At 34.7% G+C, this 14142-nt stretch overlaps 1 protein-coding gene across 1 annotated transcript in view; it reads left to right on the top strand.

Annotated features, from left to right (window-relative positions):
• LOC115835470 (cilia- and flagella-associated protein 47-like) overlaps window positions 1–14142 on the top strand; it is a 114123-nt gene that overhangs the window by 74129 nt on the left and 25852 nt on the right. The window contains exons 11-13 of the mRNA XM_030814169.1: window positions 3643–3802; window positions 5523–5617; window positions 9007–9159. Coding sequence (XP_030670029.1) covers window positions 3643–3802; window positions 5523–5617; window positions 9007–9159 — 408 coding nt within the window. The remainder of the gene's footprint in view (window positions 1–3642; window positions 3803–5522; window positions 5618–9006; window positions 9160–14142) is intronic.

Below are 14142 nucleotides of genomic sequence, written 5' to 3'. Positions count from 1 at the left end.
TATCTCCTTGGGGATGCATGCATGGTTTATTTGAGTTAGCCTTTGCTGTTTTTATCCAAACATATTTTAAAATGAATTAATCCATAGTTTCCATGAAATTAAACATAATGAAATCTCCATAAACTATACTCTTAATACATTTGCACTTATGACCTGTGAAATACGTAGTCATCTAGCTTACTCTTTCATTACCTTGAAGGGAGGTTTATAGATTTAAAGTCACAATAGAAAATCTATGTTATTGTACTAAGAATAATTGAGAACCACAATAAAAATATTAGTCAAAAACAAAAGAGTAGGTTGGGTTCAAATATATTTTACAAGTTCTTGCAAATATCTCTGTGTATATAAAATGTAATGACCTTCATAATGTATAATATTTTTTAGGAAGTGTGTTTATATTAATTAACTTTATCTATTTCATGTAACAATGATTCATGAAAATATAGAACTCATAAAAACAGAGTTGAAGATAATTGACTTTGTTTAGATCAGCAGTCCCCAATCTCTGTGGCACCAGGGATCGGTTTCATGAGAGGCAATTTTTCCAGAGATGCAGTACAGGGTCGGGGGAGATTTTTGGGATGAGACTGTTCTGCCTCAGATCATCAGGCATCAGTTAGATTCTCATAAGCAGCCTGCAACCTAGATCCCTCACATGTGCAGTTCACAACAGGGCTCACTCTTCTATGAGAATCTAATGCAGCCACTGATCTAACAGGAGGCAGAGTTCAGGTGGTAATGCTCACCCACCTGCTGCTCACCTCCTGCAGTGCGACCCAGTTCCTAACAGGTCACAGACTCTTACTGGTCCACCGCCTGGGGGTTGGGGACCCCTGGTTTAGTTATCTTAGTAAACAACACAATCTTTCAAGAGGGCTTTGGGCAAGTTATTTAACTAAATTGTGTCAATTTTTTCATTTCTAAAATGAGAAACATAAAAGCATTTAATTTATGCTGGTTTTCTGAGAATTAAATAAATTGTTGTATAAAAATACTTAGCACGGAGCCTGAATATAGTCAATACTCAACAAATATTAACTATTAATTATATTAATTATTAATTATTATTAGCAATGTTACTAGGCTTTAGAATGTTTTAATTTCCTCAAGGAATAACATTTAAAATTTGAAAATTTACAAGAATTTTGAGTTGGAAAGTCTTGCAAAGAGGCCATTTTTAGGCCGGGCGCGGTGGCTCACGCTTGTAATCCCAGCACTTTGGGAGGCCGAGGCGGGCGGATCATGAGGTCAGGAGATCGAGACCACGGTGAAACCCCGTCTCTACTAAAAATACAAAAAATTAGCCGGGCGTGGTGGCGGGTGCCTGTAGTCCCAGCTACTCGGAGAGGCTGAGGCAGGAGAATGGCGTGAACCCAGGAGGCGGAGCTTGCAGTGAGCCGAGATTGCGCCACTGCACTCCAGCCTGGGCGACAGAGCGAGACTCCGTCTCAAAAAAAAAAAAAAAAGAGGCCATTTTAAATTTCCATTTGTGATGTTTTAAATAGTTTAATAAAATAATTTTATTTGAGAAAAAATGACTTTGATTATCATCAGTCTTACAACAGAATAAAAAATGAGCATAGTCAATAATCCTCTATTATCTTGTAAAGCAGTGTTACTTTAAATGTAGATATTCATAGGCTTGGAAACCCTCACTGTTAAAAATGCCCTGAAGCTTAACATTCTTCAAACCTCTGGAAACTTGTCCAAGCGGTAACTTGTTTTTTGTTTGTTTGTTTGTTTCTGTTTTTTTTTTTTTTAATAAGTTTTCATGACCACCTGCCTTTGGATCCTATAAGGTGCTACTTAATCATGCAGCTTCCTGGGCCTTAGCTAAATAAATCAGAATCTCTTGGAATAAGGCTCTGCAGGTTCCATGTCCATCAAGTCTCTCAGGTGACTCTTATGCATAGTAAATGTTGAAAAATTCTAATCCACTGGACCACAAGAAAATATTGTCAGTGTTTCTGTCTTCTGGTTTTCACAACTAAGAGCAGATGCCCCTTTCTTTCACAGATAAGCTTTGGCTTTCCTCATGGATCAGCTAAATAAATTAACAGCTTTTAGTGGCAACAATTTGGGGGCTCTAAGCAGAGACTTGCACCTGTTATAGTCTAGAGAAACATATAGGAGAAAATAAAGGATCAAAAATTGCTGTACTTTATCCTCTGCAAAATGTGGTAAGATATGGAAAGACTCATGGGTTTTGTGGCTCTTTTATCACTCTGGGAAACCTCAGCCATCACTTTCAACATTTCCTCAGTTCTTCTGGCATCTTCAGGAGAACCTTCCTACTTCAGGAAAATGTGTCTTTTAAAAAAGCTTAGACGTAAGACCTAGGACCATAAAAACCCTAGAAGAAAACCTGGGCAATACCATTCAGGACACAGGCATGGGCAAAGACTTCATGCCTAAAACACAAAAGCAATGGCAACAAAAGCCAAGATTGACAAATGGGATGTAATTAAACTAAAGAGCTTCTGTACAGCAAAAGAAACTGTCATCAGAGTGAACAGGCAACCTGCAGAATGGGAGAAAATGTTTGCAATCTATCCATCTGACAAAGGGCTAATATCCAGAATCTACAAAGAACTCAAATTTATAAGAAAAAAACAAACTGCCTCATCAAAAAATGGGCAAAGGATATGAACAGACACTTCTCAAAAGAAGACATTTATGCAGCCAACAGACATATGAAAAAATGCTCATCATCACTGGTCATTAGAGAAATGCAAATCAAAACCACAATGAGATACCATCTCACACCAGTTATAATGGTGATCTTTAAAAAGTCAGGAAACAACAGATGCTGGAGAGGTTGTGGAAAAATAGGAACGCTTTTACACTGTTGAGAGTGTAAATTAGCTCAACCATTGTGGAAGACAGTGTGGAGATTCCTCAAGGATCTAGAACTAGAAATACCATTTGACCCAGCAATCCCATTACTGGGCATATACCCAAAGGATTATAAATCCTTCTATGATAAAGACACATGCACACGAATGTTTATTGCAGCACTATTCACAAAGCAAAGTCTTGGAACCAACCCAAATGTCCATCAATGATAGACTCGATTAAGAAAATGTGACGCATATACACCATGGAATACTATGCAGCTATAAAAAGGATGAGTTCATGTCCTTTGAAGGGACGTGGATGAAGCTGGAAGCCATCATTCTCAGCAAACTATCACAAGATCAGGAAATGAAACACTGCATGTTCTCACTCATAAGTGGGAGTTGAACAATGAGAACACATGGACACAGGGCAGGGAACATCACACACCATGGCCTGTTGTGGGGTGGGGGGCTAGGGGAGGGATAACGTTAGGAGAAATACCTAATGTAAGTGATGGATTGATGGCTGCAGCAAACCACCATGGCACGTGTATACCTATGTAACAAAACTGCACATTCTGCACATGTAACCCAGAACTTAAAGTATAATAATAATTTAAAAATAAGGTTGATGACATCTAAGGTAAAATAGTGAACTTATAATTTTGCATAATGTTTTTTGTTCAGAAGCAGTTTTTAAAAATTATAATCAGTAATCAAATTAGGTGATTACTTTCTCCTGTTAAAATTATAGTCTGTTAATATTGACCATATTAAAAATTATTTTTTGTGTGTTTTACAGGAATTGCACTGCCTCCTAAAGGAAATATAGCTATCTCATTGTTATTTATACCTCAAATTATGAAATTACACAAAACAATGGTTATTATTGAGATGACGAAAGCAAATGGAAAATATTGGCCTATTGACAATTTTGATGAGTTGGATATAGGATTTAAAAGGTAACATTTAAATAAGGACGTCGAAGGAAAATAATTTTATTTTGACAGCCACTGACATGCTAGGTTTCTTTTACATGTTATACATATATAATGTCAAGCTCATGATTTTATATTCTCTGAACTGTTGAAATTCATATGTTCAGAGGAGGAAAATATATTTGTTATATGGATATATACAATGTATAGAAAATAATATATACATATACATATCTAATGGTTGATTTGAAGCTCAGAGTGATGAACAAGTTTAATCTTAAGTATCATTATCAGTGAATCAAAGTCAGAGACATGCAAAGGGACTCCTTTCTGACATGGAAAATAGTGACGGCTAACAATAAATAATCAGTATACAGAGGACAACCTAAAACAGCTTGTCTGAGTGAAGTGAATTCATGATACTGGAATTCACACTGTGCCAGGTGGATATGACATCCATCATATGAAGCTGCCATGGCTAGAGGTATTCTGCCATTGCCAGAATGCAAGTTACTTGTATCTTTCTTGCTTAGCTGGAAGTTAAGCAAAATTCAATAATGGTGCAAAATCTAAATGTGTTCTCTGTTCTTATAGTTTAATTAAATGATAATCTGGAAATCTTAGTTAAAAATAAATTTTCTTTGTCCTACATGTGCATATTTCTTTCCTTCATTTTTTGCCAGTTTTTGCTGTGGGCCCATTACTATCCATTCTACCATGCATTTTCACCACTCTTATAGTCAAGGTTGGCTACATAAATTGTAAGTCTCAGTGAAAAGTGAGAATGAGCAAACAATATTTTGCTCAAAAATTATTAAGAATTTCAAAACAGTTACAGGAATGCATTAAAGAAGCTTGAAGGCCTTCTAAGGATGGGATCTTATTCTTCTGCATAAGCCACATGCTCAACCTGTCTTGCCTGCAATGTCTTGTCTTTCATTTTAATGAAAAAAATCCCAACTTCAAAAATGATCATAAATTTTTTTAATTAATTAATTAATTTTTCGAGATGGAGTCGCACTCTGTTGCCCAGGGTGGAGTGCAGTGGCATAATCTTGACGTTTGCCTCCCAGGTTCAAGCAATTCTCCTGCCTCAGCCTCCCAAGTAGCCAAGATTACAGATGTGTGCCACCACGCCCAGCTAATTTTTGTATTTTTAGTAGAGATGGGTTTTCACCATGTTTGCCAGGCTGGTCTTGAACTCCTGACCTCAAGTGATCCGCCTGCCTCAACCTTCCAAAGTGCTAGGATTACAGGCATGATCCACCATACCTGGCCTATAAACATTTTCTAATATTGCTGTGCTCCTAATGGTGTATGATGCATCTAAAATATTTGGACAAATGCCCCCTTTCTTTTAAGTAGTATCTTCTGAAAGTAAATGCCTCACAAAATTCTGAAGTACTGTACTTCATGGCAGTTTTTGTTCTGTGCTTTGCCCATCCGATATAGAATAGATCCCAAGAGGGCTGTAGTACCTTTCATTAAAGTAGGGAAAAAAGCTCTTCAATTTTAACTTATATTTCATGATGGTTTCATTACAGTTTGCTTTGTGATGATTTTGCTTTGAAATGTTTATAAAATCAGTATTTGCAGAAAATGTTCTTTCTTTCATCTGTTTCTCTCTACCAAAGTCTGAATTTACAAGCTTTACTAAAATACCATAAAGTTAATACATAATAAGCTTTTTGTTAATATGGAGTTTCTCCTTTTGTTCCCTCTTAATATTTTAATTTCTAATTAGTATTATGGGAATCAACAGCGAGGAAATCCAGGCAATACACTGGATATACCCTATTGTTGGACTCCCACAAGCACCACCTCCTAAATCTCCTCCAGGTAGGTATACATTAGAGTCAGACAATACCAGAATTCTTAGAGACCTTAGATATTCTCTATTCCCATTTCTTTTTTGTTTGAAGTCCAGAGAAAGTAGGTAGTCATGTGAACAGTCCTACTGATGGGAATTCTATGACATAAACATGCTCTCCCAATGTGTCCAATGAGTTTCCCACAAAACCACACTATTTTTTTGTTGCCTTCCTGTTGGTGAAATGCAGATATCAGCTAGAATGAAAATCAAATTAACTTCAGACTCCTTTATTTCACAGAGCTCTGCACTACATTTGTAAGATTCTCAGGTATACTTGCTCTCAGATCACTTTTAGTCATCCTATTTCGGCTTCTGTGTAACTCTCGATCTCATCTAAGAACTATGCTGTGGAGATGCGGATCCCTTCATTATTGTCTCAAGCATAAAACTTTATGGTGTTCTCCCAAACCAGTCAGAATGTACTGAAGTTTTCAGGAAGGTTTACTTTGTCACAATAAACACAATATAAAATCTCTGCCCTTAAATGCCTTTCTTTTTCTCATTGACCTTTTTATTATTATTATTATTTTTTGCCTCGACATACCCTAGACTTCTCTAAAGTTTCTGTGTGTTCTCTTTCCTCAATACTCTTCTCATTTCTTTTGCATTCCTTGGTTTTACCATTGCCTTCCCAGGATCAGCCTAAGAAACAAAATTTCTCTTATATAACCAGTGATATTTAGTATCCAGACCTCTTACCCGGCTCTAGATGGCATTCCGCATCACTAAGATGCACTGAATTGCTCTGCAAAGCAAAGGAATACTTATTTTGAATCTCTCCCTTTAGCAACACAGATGAGTTAAAATAAGTCTTGAAATTTTGCTTTTTCTTTCTCCCTCCGATACCAATCTTTGTAAATGAAAAAGAGTTAGACTTCCACTGATGTAATTGTATCACCACACTTAGAAAGAAGAGACACTAGTAAGTTTTGCTTGTAAGTAAGTAAAGCATTGCCCCAGATACACTGGTTGTAAAGGAAGATCAAGACTACAAGTTTCCTTATGTAGTTTAATTTGAACTGGAGTAAAAATCCACAAATATAGTAATACCTGTGACCACAAATGTCATTTATTTTACTTGAAGCATTTTTATTCTTGACTTTAAAAAAATCAACACATAAATATTTTAAATATTCTAAATTATCTTCAGAATATTTCACAAACTTGTCATAAAATTTCTTTTATTTCCTTCCAGAAGATAGTTGATTGTATACTTCCGATAGAGCTGAACTGCTTAAAATTTATAATACACAGTCATCTGATCAAAGTGATATAATAAGCCCTAGACAGTACTCTGTTGGAATGCTAATAATACTGTTGCTCAAGTCTACTGCAGACAGATTCATTTTATCCAGATTAAAGTTTTAAAGCCAAATTTTTAGTCAAAAACCATGCTTATGAGAACACAAAAACGTAGATTTCTTGCAAATTTTTCTTCAAAGACAGTTAAACATGGTCTAGAACATTTTTTTTGAGTCATTTTTCTTGGTAATTACTTGATTTTTAAATTAAATGTGAGTTCTGTAAATAGCTTGTGTTAGATTAGCACAACCTATCATAACATTAGTGTTCTGAAGTAGAGTGTGTATTACTTATTAAATCATTTTCTCCAAAATCTAAAATCTATGCTGGTGATTATTTTTATCTACACATGCCCTCGAAAGGCAAGTGAGTATGATTTTATAAATACATATCATTTACTTTCTGTGTAGTCCATTTTTTGTTCTTAGTAACATCGGATATAACCTACTGCTTTCCCTGCTCACCTATATCATTAGCAAAGTTTATTAATTCTTTTCTTTTTTATGTATCTGTCACTGAAGTTATTCTCAAACCCAGGATACTTTTTTGTTCTTTAAGCCACATTTTCTCTTTGTGCATTCTTATCTACTACTGTCTATTGGGCCAGATAATTGGAAAAATGCTCTACTACCTGTCACACTGTAAAGACAATGAAATGAGAATTCATTGTGATTGAGTGGTCCATACATTGTCAGAGCACTAATTTCCTAAGGCCCTCTAGGACACAACCAGTGACATGATACTAATTGTAACTTTAATAACATTAATTTCTGATTTAATGCCTTGATACTGAAGATAGTTATAACCAGAAAAGCTTGTACAGTTTTTCCTAGCCATTTTAAACCTTTTAATTTATATATATCATTGTATTCTTATTGTACATTTCACATACTCATTCTAAAACCAGAATGTTCAATATAAATTTTTAAATTTTAGAATAAAATTTACATTTATTATAGTATTTTAAACTACAAATATATGTATTGTGAAAACACATACATATGAGGACATCATCTAATTTTGTAGTTTGTGTGAATATATTATTATTGATGCCACAGAATCATAGCATGATACATTTCACAAGCTTTTTTATATTATGACTCTCCTTTTTCCCCTGTATTCAATGTGTATTTGACTTGATAGTAGTAGAGCATTTTATATGTTTGGGAGAAATAATATTCTTATTTATGTGGACTCCAGTACACATGGTTATAGAGCTTATGTCAAAATAATACATTGATATTCCTTCTTAATATAAATGGTAGTTGTACATAAACAGACTATTTTGATTTCTCACAACATTGCTGACAAAGTTTTTCATCACTGGATATGATAAAATATTGGAATTTAATACATATGAAATATATTTATATATACATATTTAATTCTGTACATTAAATTAATATGTAATCACATTTAACTTGAATTTTAAATGATTACAATTTTACTTTTATGTGTTTAAAAGGTAACTTTTATAAACTTAAAAGTAAAAAAAAAAATTTTAAATATTTTATTTAATTTGAATATGAATTTCATGGTACATGTAAAAACGTAATGAATCTAATAGGAAATATTTTTAAAATATTGCAAAATAAGTGTTACAGAACTTATTTTTTAAAATTATTTGAAGGCATTTTCTGTAGTATTGTTATAAAAGTAAAGTTTAGTATTATCACAACGAACATATATTTCAAAAGGGGGAAAATTCATGCATTTACAATTGCCCCTTGAGTTATGGATTTAACTACATCAGTTCCCGAATCAAATTTCTATATCCTAACGTAATGTTTTATAATCTAGTATATATCTTACAGATTTATTTTCCTGTGCTATTTTTACCTAGTCTTTAATATTCATATTTTCTTCCCAAATGTTAACTGATGTAGATATTGCATGAATGTGTGTGTGTATGTGTGTATGTGGCCAGATAGAATGACAAGTCAAAGTATATCAAAGGAAGTTTTATTTTTATGCCATAGTTCACTTTCCTCTATCTCAAGAATGATCATATCACCTACAAGTCAAGTTAACTGGAAATATTTCTCTCCTGTAGTTGTCATACAATGTCAGTCCAGGAAGCGGGCAGAAGAGAAGGTGGAAATCATACTGAATGCTGGTTTTTCCGGGTATAGTCTTACTCCAGACCTGACAGAAGTTTCAGTGATTCCAAAAAGAAATTCACATAATTTTTGTGAGGATCCCAATGGTAAGAGAACTACAGTTATAGAAAAAATAAAATGAAAAAAAAAACACTTAGTTTCCATGAATTGCAGGTTGCTGATTGTGCAGTTACATTAAGATCCATGTCCATTTACTTTTCATTTCACTACTTATTCACATAGTGCTTAAGGAGTGTTCAGTTGTTATGTGTGTTATTTTCACATAGCTCAAAAATAACAACAGTTACAGTTATCACTAGATTTATAAGATGTAGATTGTGATTCCATCAATAGTGAGAAGAACTGTAATAAACTGTAATAAACTGTAATAAACTGTAGTAACTATAATTTCCACTTCCCCTCAAGTTTGTTTTTTTCTTTTACTCTTTCTTTCTGATTTAAGGATTATGATAATGCCATAAAATGCAGCTTTAAATTTAGAAACAAAACCTTGAGTAAATTATTTTCTAATTTAAAGAAATAGAAAATGAACATAAATTAGATATAATATCCAAATAAAGTTTGTATAATAATAAGAATGCTTCATGTATTTACTGTATATTCCAGATTTGTATATAAGAATTTACTATCTCAGGCCGGGTGCGGTGGCTCATGCCTATAATCCCAGCACTTTGGGAGGCTGAGGTGGGAGGATCATGAGGTCAGGAGTTTGAGACCAGCCTTACCAACATAGAGAAACCCCGTCTCTACTAATAATATAAAAAATTAGCTGGGTGTGGTGGTGGACGCCTGTAATCTCAGCTACTTGGAAGGCTGAGGCAGGAGAATCACTTGAACCTGGGAGGCAGAGGTTGCAGTGAGCCGAGATCGTGCCACTGCACTCCAGCCTGGGCTGCAGTGAGAGACTCTGTCTCAAAAAAAAAAAAAAAAAAAAAAAAAGATTTACTATCTCAATTAAAAAAAATCAAAATAGTTTAAAATAGGTTATCTAATTCTTCAAATATGTGGTGTTTTACTTGAGGTAAATATATGAAACTGAGTGATATAAGCAACAAGGGAAAGTAGAGAGTTCTGGACCCTCCAAACACCCACAAACACACCAATTCAGCAATAATTCCCTTCGTAAGACAACAGAAACTAATTGAAAGTTTCTTGCACTTCAGGAGGAACCAGACTTACCAAAGCCTTTAGGGAGATTTAGGACACCTTCTTGCCAAAGACCCTGTGCTTGGCAAAGGGTCTTCTCATGACACATTGGTCTTGGCAATGATTTCATGGATATAACACCAAAAGCACAGAAAAAAATAAAATAAAATAAGTAGGACTACATTAAACTCAAAAGCTTCCTCACAACAAAGGAAACAATCAACAGGGTAAAAAGACAACATGTGGAATGGTAGAAAACATTTGCAACCCATATATCTGATAAGTGGTTAATCTTAAGGAGCTCCTACAACTCAATTAAAAAAAAAAACTAATAATCTGATTTTTTAAATAAGCAAAATACTTGAATAGACATTTCTCTAGAAAAGACATATGAATGGTGAAAACTGTATGAAAAAAAGTTCAATATCACTAATTAGGGAAATACAAATCAAAACCACAATGAGATATCACCTCACACCTATCACCATGGCTAACGTCAAAAAAAAAAAAAGTGTTGGTAAAGATGTGGAGAAATTTGAACCCTTGAACATTGTTGGTAGGAATGCAAAATGGTTCATCTGCTATGGAAAACAGTCTAACAGTATGAAAGCTCCTCAAAAAATTAAAAAGATGATTATCGTCTATTATCTAGCAATCCCTCTTCTGGGCATTTATTCAAAAAAATTGAAATCGGGAGTTCCAAGAGAAGTCTGTATTCCAATGTTCATTGTAACATTATTAACAATAGCCAAGATATAGAAACAACTTAAATTTATGTCCACAGATGAATGGATAAAGAAAATGTAGCATATACTATCTTGAAATAATATTCAGCCTTAAAAAGGAGGAAATTCTATAATATGCAATATCATGGATGGACCTAAGAAGTGAAATAAGCCAGTCACAGAAAGACAAAACTACATGATACCATTTAATATGATAAATTTGAAATACTCAATCTCATAGAAGCAGAATAATATGGAATAATAGTTGCTAGGGTCTGGAAGGGAGATGAAATGGGGAGTTGAACATTGGGTATAAAGTTTCCATTGTACTAAATGCATAAGTTCTAGGGATCTGTGGTAAAACATAGTGCTTAGAGTTAACAATATTGTGTGGTGCACTTAAAATGCACTTAAAAAATATTAAGAGGGCAGAACTCATGTTACAGTAACTGTAAAGGAAGGTAAATAAATGCTTATACATAGAAACCATTTTAACATGTCCTTGCTACTTTAAATTGCTTAAGTTGTACTCTTGTCAGGTTGTAAACTAAAGAAATTGCAATTCTGATCATATACATTGATTATACTTATTACCTAAAAAATCCACTTAACTCCTAGATAATCAGGGTCTTGAAAGAAGCTACCAACATCATTTTGGGAACTTTGAAAGTCATGTTAGGAGAGCAATCTCTCTCAAAATAGCTCTTGAAAATATACCTTTTGAGATGGCTCTTATTTTACTGCTTCCTTATTTTTCATGATGAAAAACACTATTTACTATTGAAAATAACTGTAGGGAAGGTTTGCAGTCTTATCTCCACCCGTCATTCTCTCTAAAACTGCTTTTGTTTTCTCTGCTCTCTGCTCAATACCACCAAACTCAACAAGCTCATTCATATTTTGGCTAACTTGTGAATCTTTTTTGTTCTCCTGATGTATGTCCTGCTATATAGAAGAATAGACCAGTCTCTTCTCAAATTTAACATATTTCTTTCTATATAGTGCCTAAATATTTAAAAAAAGGAATCGACCTCATTGTCTCCTTAAAGACATATGGCAATAACTTGGTTCCTTTCCCCTGCCCTTATTCCAAAGGTGTAGCCAACTCTCTACACAATCTGTAATTCACTCTGCTTGGCCCTCCTTTGACACCTTTTTCTTTATGAAAGGACAAATCTTACCAGAAAGTCTGAATACTAATTTAGTCTTTAGTATATGCAAAAGCAGACTAGCTCCTTTCTCACTCCTGCGCAATTTAATTACAGTTTATTCAGCACATTAAGAATAGGAGTCATGTTGACCATGCAGTCTTGTACTTCCTGTTGTCTCCTAAGTCCCTTCTAGTGGAAATTAAAGCACTACACTGAGTGGCATGGACTCTGATAGGATTTTAAGAGTGATAATTAATCACATACTTGTCTTCTCTCATCTGAGTTTGAAACTAACTGAGAGGCAGATATAAAAATAAAACAGATGGAAATCAAAGTGTTAGCTTTATTAATTATACAAATGAATTGGAAAATGACTTGGAACTATGGAGAAATTTGGGCTTTTTAATACCTTCCACCAAAATTGAATGCATTCATGCCAAACTGGCCAGTTGTGAACTCCTTGCAGGGACAAACAACTTACACCTGAGCGAGTAGAAGAAAGTGTGAATCCTGGAATCAAGACATTGGGGAAGAAAGAGAAGGGTATGCTCACCTGCTCATGTTCCATTCCTTCACTCAAATTCACTGATCAGATATGTTGCTTTTCCACCTGTGGCAAGTCATCATGAAGGAGGCAGATTGAGGCTGAGATATTTTTCTCCTATACTTTTTCCCTTCTTGAGAGTGAATAGGCCTCTTTATGTAAACCTGATAAGTAGGAGGTAAGAATTCCCAGCATTCCCTTCCCATTATCTTCATCATAGAATTTCTGAATCACATAAAACTATCAAGCTTCATTAAACGAAAATACAAGGACCACTGTGCTCTCTTCATCCTTACTCATCACACATACCTTTAAGTAGACTGGGATTGATTGCTTTCATATCTTTATCATTCAGCAACAATCCAGCAAGCATCTTTTCTGCCAGATACTACATTCAGCTCCAGAGATGCCAAAATTAGCAAAACACATACTCTGTGGTCAAGGTTTTCGAAAATATTTATTCAACATGATAAATCTATGCACCTGTACTACTTAAATCAACTGGTATTGTCCTATTGAAATATTATTATTCTTGCATTTTTAGACTGTTTTGCAATGTCACTTCTATAAGATTACAAATTACTCTGTGGGCAAGATTCCTCCTATAAGTGTATTTCTTCTTCCTAAGTACCTCCTGGTCCATGCATTCTTTGTAATTCTCTGTGGATTAGTTCAGTGACTTTCTTGGGGCTTTCTATCGGAAAGTAGTTTTAGTCATGCACCTTAATTTTATTTCCCAATTGTTCTATAGCTCAAGACCGTTTTTCTTTAATTAATCTGTTGTCTTTTTTGTGTGTGATGTTCTGATTTATGTGACATATGTGTCTCATTTCATCCCAGGCCAGTCATCTTCCTGTGTCGTATTTGCCTGTTTTTTGGAAACCCCCATGTCAGGTTTGGCCTGTAATCACAAACAGCTCCTGAGAAACCTGTCATTGTTCCTCCTGTGACCTCATATTCACCTCCTGTCCTTGATTCTTTGCTCTGTTTCTCTTCACTTTGTTTTTTCTGATCAGCTTACTTCATTCGGCCTTCTGTCCTGCTTACTCTAATAGGATTACCCTTGAAAAGACTGCCAACCTTATCCAGTGTGTCTAATACAGCAGTCATATTTATGTTCCACATGTCATCAGCATTTACCAGTTGATCAAGTTGAAGTACTTTCTGCTTTTGGCTTTCATGACTAACCTTATTAATTTATTATCACACTAGTTGACCCTTCTTGATTTCCGTTGTTTTCTTTTCTGACCTAACTTTTTGAGTGCCCTAGGGCTCTGCTCTGAGAGCCACCACATTCCTATGCACAAATTAGGTCCTGCACCCTTCCAGACAATGATGCTAATGGTGCTTCTTCCGCCATTGTGCCATGTGACAAGCCTGCTATACTGAGTTGTAAAGTCTTAAGTCAGACTGCTTGGGTTCTTTTATTTAGTATTAATCTTGAATAGAGTCTGAAATTGGATGCTAATCACTAGTAGTCTAGTTGTCTCCTGTTATTCTTAG

The sequence above is a fragment of the Nomascus leucogenys genome, chromosome 1a (assembly GCF_006542625.1).
Source record: "Nomascus leucogenys isolate Asia chromosome 1a, Asia_NLE_v1, whole genome shotgun sequence".
NCBI classification, from domain to species: Eukaryota; Metazoa; Chordata; class Mammalia; order Primates; family Hylobatidae; genus Nomascus; species Nomascus leucogenys.
Note: the sequence above shows the minus strand (reverse complement) of the source record. Positions and strands in the feature narration are given on the sequence as shown.